This window comes from Anopheles funestus, chromosome 2RL (genome assembly GCF_943734845.2).
Source record: "Anopheles funestus chromosome 2RL, idAnoFuneDA-416_04, whole genome shotgun sequence".
Classification (NCBI taxonomy): Eukaryota; Metazoa; Arthropoda; class Insecta; order Diptera; family Culicidae; genus Anopheles; species Anopheles funestus.
Window position 1 is genome coordinate 1,554,394 of NC_064598.1, and position 9,440 is coordinate 1,563,833.

The following is a 9,440-nucleotide window of genomic DNA, read 5'->3' on the forward strand; positions in this document are numbered from 1 at the left end:
TGCTTTGTTGATCAAATATGACGCCTCAATAGACGTTCGCTAGCAACGCGTTGTTTATATACTGTACAAAGCGGTTTATTTCTTTCTCGTTTTACATTTCCCTGAGAATCATCAACTAGTGTGTTCTGAATCATCACATGCTGACACGTGCATGAGCAGTCAATACACCAATAAATAGAATATGATCAACTGCTTCATCAACACAACGTTAGGCGTAAGACCACAACATTGTGATCTTTTTTCATTTACAAAAAATAATAATGTTTTCAGTTTATATTAACAAAACTGTATAAAATTAAAGTAAAAGTAAAATTTTTAATTCCTCTATTCGTAAAACCTAATGCTAATGCATTATTTAAGCGAGAACTCCGTTACACGAAATTAACAAGATTAATGCCCTGTTTCTGTAACGATGGCTATATTTTTTGCTGGCTGTGAATTCTCTACCTGATTGCGCGTTAATGTAAACAGCTTAAAGTTCGTTAGCATAACCGTTGCATAACACATTCGTTCCACCGCCCATATTATCAGCTTAGCAGTTCCTGATCCCATTTCCCACTTCCCAACATACTAATGCCCTATGCAAATGGTTTACATCACCAAAAGCTGATCCTGAACGAGCTGGCGAGCTGAACCAGCGGAAACGTTGTTGCATTCGTTTGATGTAAAGCGTTGGAAAAATAACAGCAAAGAATCTCCACAGAACGGAATAACACAGTGCGGTGCAAATTCGTACAGCACCCCAGTAAGTAAGGCGGGGTGGGTTAGATAGGCGGGACGACAAAAGACGAGAAAATCGAACACTTTTCTTTCATCTTGCCATACCGAAAGTGTCAAGTAACAAACACTAAACACCCAACGGAAGCCTTCTTATCGAGTTTCGTGCTGCCAGCACGCGAATTTCGCTTGCAACATGGTACCGTGAAGCAACTGGATACTGAAACAATCTGTTTAACAAGCAACAAAATAAATCGATTTTGAATCTTTTCAGCATAATCCCATGCTTTCCTAGTCCGCCCACCCGTGGGCACACCGTTCGACCGATGATAATTTCAACCGTACGCGCGACAACACTCCAGTCACTCCAGTGAATATCCTGTCAAGGTACTGCTCAGAAGACGGACAGACGGACGGTCGAACACATCGTTACCGCTTCCGGTACGTTCCTTACGCTTTGATTAATGGAATGTAAATCGAACCATCACACTATGGCCTAGGCAAAAAGGGATTCGGATCCGATGGGAAAGTGACGTGAGATTGAATTCCATTCTAGCAAAACCAGCACCCTTCCGGAGATATCGGTTGAAAAGTACACTTGCCAGACGGTTCTTACGATTAGAAGGTGTAGAATCGAAGAATTGTTTCCTTACTTCCTTCCGCGGGCTGTCCAAAAGTGACGAAATTAAAAACAAACATTCATACATGTGTACGCAAAAAAGCGACACGAGCTTGGTACATTCATCGATTCGCTGGTTCTGGACATGTTGTAAAGAACGGTCGACTGGACGAACGAAAGGAATGTTTCGGAATTCTGAAGGGTATAACATTGATCGAACATTTAAATGCGTTCCAATATTGTAACTGTTCGCTGACGGATATTGTTATCTCATAACTATGTTAACATATCACTCAAACCCACACGAAACGCAATTTGTCGTGGGTTTTGCTCATATCTTCCACTAAAACCACAAAAGCATACGGACAACGTTCGTCATTGGCTCCGTTGACTAATTGCACTTGACCCCCGATGCAGTGTCGCCGTAGTAATGATCTAAGCACGATGTCGTGCGCCTCATCGCAACTTGTCCAATACGTATGTTAACCAGATGTGTATCACACGCAAAGTTGTCCCAACAGCATGATGATGGCGTTCTGTTTCGCCGAATTCTATGTATCATCCAGGATTGAGTCACCGACAACATTTCGGCATCCATCGATACCAACCCAAAATTGGTCGCGGTTTTTTTACCGCATGCGAAGAAAGACAATTCCACTAGACATTAAGCCGACAGCATCAGCACTGACAGGGCTGCACCACAAACAGCCCTAGCTCTAGCTGCAGTGCGAACCCTGCACCCGGAACGTACCGCGGTGCCACGATGAAATTGATTCAATTATGATTAGTTTAAAATAGCGTTCCGCGAAACTCGTTTGCTAGCTGAAAGTCTAATTATTCTTCATTATTCGCGCCTCGGTTGTCTCCCGACCAGCGAGACGGTCTCAAAAGACAAATAAGAGGGAAGGATGCGCTTGGCATCATCGCTTTACTTTGTGCCGTGGCGGCGAGGTTATATTTTGGCGTGCGCAAGTTTTCGACTCGTCTCGGCAAAACTTTGTCTTGTTTCTGCTAATTACACACCGGACGGGTGTAGACGAATTATATGCACCGGAATAAGGCGGACTTCCGAAACAAAGGAAATGCAACGGAAAACGTGTTACGTCGTATCCGTGCTGCTTCACGGCAATTGGTGAACCGTTTATTTCTCGCTCTATCACTCCCGATGCACCTGCAGAGAAGACGTCGATAAGAGAAGGGCTCTCTGAAGGTAGTGGCCAAGGACTTTCTTCAATGTTTCACTATTTGTAAGACTTTCTCCAACCAGCTCACTAATAGTGTGTAAAGCGTTCATAATGGCGGTGGATTTGAGATGGGCACAAGCATCAACAGAACAGAACCGCACAATAAGCATGTTTTTCCCCTTGAACAATGTTTCTTTATCTTGCGTACATTACTACTACCACATAAAAGCGTTTGTTTTTCAGCTTAGCTGAGCTTTCTATACATAATGCCAAAAATCATGGCACATTTTTGCAGTATGTTGACGGTATTATCATTCAGCAAAAGTGTTATCAAGCAGACAACAAAAAAAAATTCACTGTCACCATTGATCAACGTGTTCCTCCAGCACGAATTCTAGCGGGCCCGAAACAAAACTTCAATTCTGAAATTAAAAGCACCGAAAATATAAAACACACTCCCACAATTCCGACCAACTCCACCAACCCATATTTTGCACTCTGTACTACCCTTTTAAGAGACTACGAGCCCAACGACGTTCGGGCGATTTTTTACCGAATCTTTGTTCATTCTCATCTAATTCAATAAAACGTTTGCCCGTTTGCTGGAAAACAAAAGGGGTGATAAATTGGAAAGATTAAAAAAAGGGTTTTGTCGGTAAAATTCAAGCGACCATTTGGATGCCCACCAACACTTTTGGGACCGACGTTGTGCGTTACCGGTAACCGTACGGACAGGTATTAATGCTGCAGCAATGGATTCCAAGCGGAAAGAAAGCTTGTAAAGTCGCTTCCAGAAGCGCCCTTTCGAGCCCCTTTCGTTCCAGAACCAAGCTAAACAGTTCCGTTTTGACAGGGATCAACCGAAAATATGATAGGATTACGGAGAGCCAAAGGAGAAGCCACTGTAACTTGTGAGACGGTTCCAGAGTGAAGATACAAGTGTATGTTTAGCACTGCTTTTCGCAGAAAGTACAAAATTACTACGTATTTAGACATATAAATATAAACATTATGTTTTCCTTTAGATTGTATTTTTTCAATTTTAAGACCTATAAAATCAATTTTACTCACACATAAGCCATACGTTTCTGATCGTCTGGCTTAGCACAAAGGTCTGCTTTTGTAAAATCTCTTATATTCATTTGTTTGAATGTGGGGCGAGTAAATAAAGGTCTTTTCGTTGATTTGTGTGAAGTATTGCAACGGAGCTTCATTAAATATTTTACAACGATCGCAATTAGCCGCAACACTATGACAATTCAACCAAACCTCTCTCCAATTACGGTTGGATTGATTTACAAAACTTGAACTCTCAGACCGTCGTAATGGTTGGTGGATTTCAAGCAGATGTAAAACATGAAATGACATCAAGATGCCACGGTTTCTTACTGAGTAAAGGACACCTGGTGATGTATTACATCACAACCACCAGCGCTGTGGTTGGATAGCAGTTGAAGATTGAAAGCTATGATAAAGCAATCGGAGATGGGATCTCATTAAACAAATGCCATATTGGACGAAGTCGAACCAAACTGGTTGTGCAAGATCGATATTTACATATCAAAATACCGTTTTCACATTTCTTTGCCTTAACTGTATCGCTCAGCTATTTTATACTTTTAGTAAAGAAAAGACATTATGATTTAGTCGCATCGTTCGGTCAAACAGAATTGCTTTTATTGCATGTTAAGGTGATAGAAAAAGTCAAAAGTTCAGTCAAGAGATATTCGATTGTTGTACAAGAGAAATTTCTTATCCAGACAATCCGAACCCTAGACGTCCGGTAAGTCCGCCAGTAAGGCTGCTTCCGAAGCCACCGCCCGCGGAAAGACTGCCACCGACATTTAGTCTGCCTCCTAGATTAGAGGTAGCCTGGAGACCGTTGTTTAACCCTCCCAAAATTCCACCAGCTACATTACCGACCACATTTGTGGCCGCACCAAGCACGTTGGTAGCGGCTCCAACTACTCCTCGAACAGCAGTACCTGCCGTATTGATAGCAGTACCGGCCAAGTTACCAGCCGTATTGATAGCAGTACCTGCTAACCTACCAGCCGTATTAATTGCAGTACCGGCCAAATTACCAGCCGTATTAAGCGCAGCACCGGCCACATTACCAGCCGTATTAATCGCACCGCCAGCCAAGTTTAAACCTGTGCCAAGCAACGATCCGATCGGTCGAATGCCAGTACCAACATTGAGGCCTGAACCTACATTGAGTCCCGCGCCAACATTGAGTCCTGTACCAAGCAATGATCCGATCGGTCGAATGCCAGTACCAACATTGAGGCCTGAGCCTACATTGAGTCCCGCGCCAACATTGAGTCCTGTACCAAGCAATGATCCGATCGGTCGAATGCCAGTACCAACATTGAGGCCTGTGCCTACATTGAGTCCCGCGCCAACGTTAAGTCCTGTACCAAGCCCTAAAATTGGGGTTCCGAGATTAACACCTATTCCGGCGCCGATACCTCCCAAACCTGCTCCTACATTTATGCCGGCGCCAATGCCACCAAGCCCTCTTCCAACGGCAATGCTTCCACCGATTCCTCCAAGCCCACCAATATTAATTCCACCTCCAATTCCAATACCAACACCGCACGCTTTTGTTGTCGTTTTAGTGGCAATCGTGGTAGTTGGTGCTGCAGTAGTAGTTGTCGTAGTGGTCGGTGCAGCACTAGTAGTGGTAGTAGTCGTTGGTGCAGCAGTAGTAGTCGTGGTAGTCGGTGCAGCTGTGGTGGTCGTGGTAGTTGGTGCAGCTGTAGTTGTCGTAGTGGTCGGTGCAGCAGTAGTAGTCGTGGTAGTTGGTGCAGCAGTAGTAGTCGTGGTAGTCGGAACAGCCGTGGTAGTCGTACTTGTCAAACTAGCCAAAATTTGCGTTAACAAATTCACCAAGCCTGTACTAGAACCCACAATTGTAATTGCATTTCCATTTATACTAAGTGTGATAGTGACACTTGGTGTAGCCGTCGTTGTTGTTGCAGCAGTAGTAGTAGTAGTAGTAGTAGCAGCAGTTGTCGTTGTTGTTGCGGCAGTAGTGGTAGTAGTAGCAGCAGTTGTGGCAGCAGTAGTTGCTGCAGTTGTAGCAGCTGTTGTTGCTGCGGTAGTAGCTGCTGTAGTTGCTGCAGTCGTAGCAGCGGTTGTTGTAGCAGCAGTTGCAGCTGCAGTTGTAGCAGCTGTTGTTGCTGCGGTAGTAGCTGCTGTAGTTGCTGCTGTCGTAGCGGCGGTTGTAGCAGCAGTTGTGGCTGCCGTAGTTGCTGCAGTTGTAGCTGCGGTTGTAGCTGCTGTTGTTGTAGCAGCAGTTGTAGCTGCTGTCGTAGCGGCGGTTGTAGCAGCAGTTGTGGCTGCCGTAGTTGCTGCAGTTGTGGCTGCTGTAGTTGCTGCAGTAGTAGCGGCGGTTGTGGCTGCAGTCGTAGCAGCGGTTGTAGCAGCAGTTGTAGCTGCTGTTGTTGTAGCAGCAGTTGTAGCTGCAGTAGTAGCAGCGGTTGTGGCTGCGGTTGTAGCTGCAGTCGTAGCAGCGGTTGTAGCTGCAGTTGTAGCAGCTGTCGTAGCGGCGGTTGTGGCTGCCGTAGTTGCTGCAGTTGTAGCTGCAGTTGTGGCTGCCGTTGTTGTAGCAGCAGTTGTAGCTGCTGTCGTAGCGGCGGTTGTGGCTGCTGTAGTTGCTGCAGTTGTAGCTGCAGTTGTGGCTGCCGTTGTTGTAGCAGCAGTTGTAGCTGCTGTCGTAGCGGCGGTTGTGGCTGCTGTAGTTGCTGCAGTTGTAGCTGCAGTTGTGGCTGCCGTTGTTGTAGCAGCAGTTGTAGCAACCGTAGTAGATGCTGTTGTCGTTGCTGCTGTCGTAGTTGTTGTGGGAATAATACTAGTAGTTGTTGTACCTTGCAGCGATGCTATAATGGCCAAAATCGTCGTAAGATCCGACGATGCTATGGTGATAACACCTAACATATTTGCAATTGAAGAAAAACGTATTAATTTTATAAATCCAATCACAATCACTTAACACTTTTCGTAGCACTTACTTCCTCCAATATTGATTGAAACCGTGGCAGATTGGCTAGCGACAGGGCCGGTGAGGAGACACACGGCAAGCACCAGAGAAGCCAAATAGTTCTTCATTTTGTTCACTGCACGGCAGCTATCGAAGGATAGGTTCTAAAGACTGAAGGACCAAAAACCGCTTTATATACATCTAGTTCAGAACATATGCGCACACGAACATATCAGCTATATAGAACGTGTTGAGACCATTTTCCGCAGATGTATTCTTAAAATAACAGTGTTCATTGTTATGCTTTTTGCAGGTATCCATCACGCATGAACAACTTTGTCCAATGAATGAAAAGTCATTATAGTCGCAAGAGGATCAAAATATATCTACAATCCGATCACGTCAATGGCTGCCACATTTAGTTTAAACCGCTTTTGAACGTTCAAAGTTCGATCGATGATACAAAAGACTCATTATTGATTAAGAAAGAAACAACAAGAGTATCATTCAAAACCAGCCTGAAAAAATTCTAGAAGTACTGCAGTATATAGAACAATAACAATAACTTACGACTTTGCACTCTGCGAAAAATAACCCGATTTAGTGGAATGGAACATTTTGTTCCAAATTCGTTAACATTGCTTGGGGAAATATTTTTTTAAAAATATTTCAATGTCCCTATTGTAAATTTTTCTTGATCAACCCACATAAATGCCATTGTTGCATTTTTCATCAAATTATTAAAGGTTCGGATTATTTGTCTAAGACTGCATCATAACATGTTGTCACTAGCCTTGTGAAGTATGTGTTTAAAATAAAATCGTATATGTATATTTGTTGCATGGATTTTTTATTCTTCTGCTGATTATATTATTTACTTGCATTGCAATACATTTTCTCTACACCGCTTAACCCAAGAAACCCGCACGGAACCCTCCACCGAAACGGCCATGTCCATGAACATGTCCACCGAAGCCAGCTCCTACTCTAGCGTTCACTCCTGCGCTTAATCCTGTGTTTACTCCTGCGCTCAATCCTGTGTTTACTCCTGCGCTCAATCCTGCGTTCAATCCTGCATTTAAACCACTGCCGATTCCAGCTGCGGCATTGCTCAATCCTCCTAGCAATCCACCCGCTACGTTACCAACTGCACCAACTACATTTCCAGCTAAGTTCGCTGCAGAACCCACTACGTTCAGTCCAGTACCCACAAGGGTACGGGCTACGTTACCAACCGCTGGTAGGATTCCGAATCCTCCGACTTGTGGTGCTCCAAACCCGCCAACTCCTCCTCGAACACCCAATCCAAAGCCAAGCGGGCCAATACCGCCTACAATACCGAAACCTCCCCTCAAACCTCCAATTGGAGGATGTGTACCACACGTTCTCCTGGTAGTGGTCGTAGTTGCGGCGGTAGTAGTGGTGGTTGTGGTCGGTGCAGCCGTAGTCGTCGTTGTGGTTGGAGCAACGGTAGTAGTGGTAGTAGTGGCAGCAGTTGTCGTAGTCGTTGTTGGAGCAGCAGTGGTAGTAGTCGTTGCAGCAGTAGTAGTCGTTGTAGCAGCTGCTGCCACCACTGTTGCAGCAGCAGTTGTAGTAGTCGCCGCCGTTGTAGTAGTCGTTGTCGCTGCGGTCGTTGTAGTTGTTGCTGTCAAGCTCGAAATAATTTGAAGAACTACGCTTACCAATGAATTATTCGTAGAGGATACAGCAACACTAGCTCCATTAACGGTTACAGTTACGGTAATAGGAGCCCCTGTTGTAGTGGTTGCAGCTACAGTTGTTGTAGTCGTGGGGGCAGTTGTTGCCGCTGCAGTAGTGGTCGTCGTGGTTGGTGCAGCAGTAGTGGTCGTCGTGGTTGGTGCAGCAGTAGTGGTAGTAGTAGTTGGTGCTGCCGTTGTTGTAGTAGTCGTTGGTGCAACAGTGGTGGTAGTAGTAGTTGGCGCAGCAGTAGTGGTAGTAGTAGTTGGCGCAGCAGTAGTAGTAGTAGTAGTGGGCGCAGCAGTAGTGGTAGTAGTAGTTGGTGCAACAGTGGTGGTAGTAGTAGTGGGTGCAACAGTAGTTGTTGTCGCTCCAGCCACTGTGGTTGTAGCTGCTGCAGTGGTGGTTGTTGCTTGCAGTGCTGCTACTATTGCCAAAATGGTGTTAATATCGCTCGAAGCGACAGTAATTGTACCTATTGTGTGAAATACATAATCGATTGATCCATGATCCATTCATAGCTGGAAGTTTCTAATACTCCTAACGCCTATACTTACTTCCTCCTACTTGTATAGCCACAGTAGCTTGAGCCTGCACTTGACTGATTAGCAGACATGCTGCTAAAGTAAACGTTAACAAAAGACTTTTCTTCATTCTCTCTTCAAGTGTGGCACAAGATATTGAATGCTACAATCGAACTATGATCTACTTGCTTTATATAGGAATTTTGCAAAAAATACGCCATCTATGGCTATGTTTTTGCCAAAATATACAAAACAAACAAAACTTTTCACACGTAAGTGTGAGGCAGGTAAAATCAAAAGAAATGATTATTTATCGACCTTGGTATATTGAACGACCCTACATTGATCGTACAATCAAACATATAAGAATTACAATCTACTTCATTGTATATCGAAAAACACGATCAGGAATACTTTCTCCAAAATATTGCAAACACAGTTTGCAAACGACGCGATGTATTATAATTGTTCTCTTTGATACTCATAGTGCTATGCCTCTTTAACCGATAAACTGGACAGATTATAAACATCTACATTATCCGTAGATGGCACCAACTTACAGCTTTTAGCAGAACAGACAATAGACTTCTTGTTGACTACACTTATCTGCGAGGGCGCGGTCCAGTGGAAAGATGTATGCGCGGAGAACAATAATCTAGGAATATCTAGGCCTGGTTAAGAAAGGTGTCTGTAAACATTTATAACGACAAAAC

At 44.3% G+C, this 9,440-nt stretch overlaps 1 protein-coding gene across 1 annotated transcript; it reads right to left on the bottom strand.

Annotated features, from left to right (window-relative positions):
* Nucleotides 1-294: 294 nt before the first annotated feature.
* Nucleotides 295-9,283, bottom strand: LOC125764411 (mucin-5AC-like). The gene is made up of 3 exons (XM_049428633.1): nucleotides 8,761-9,283; nucleotides 7,419-8,678; nucleotides 295-6,455 (listed from the first exon to the last, which is right to left on the bottom strand). The coding sequence occupies exons 1-3, from the start codon at nucleotides 8,855-8,857 to the stop codon at nucleotides 4,273-4,275; spliced, it is 3,540 nt and encodes a 1,179-aa protein (XP_049284590.1). The 5' UTR covers nucleotides 8,858-9,283; the 3' UTR covers nucleotides 295-4,272.
* Nucleotides 9,284-9,440: the final 157 nt, after the last annotated feature.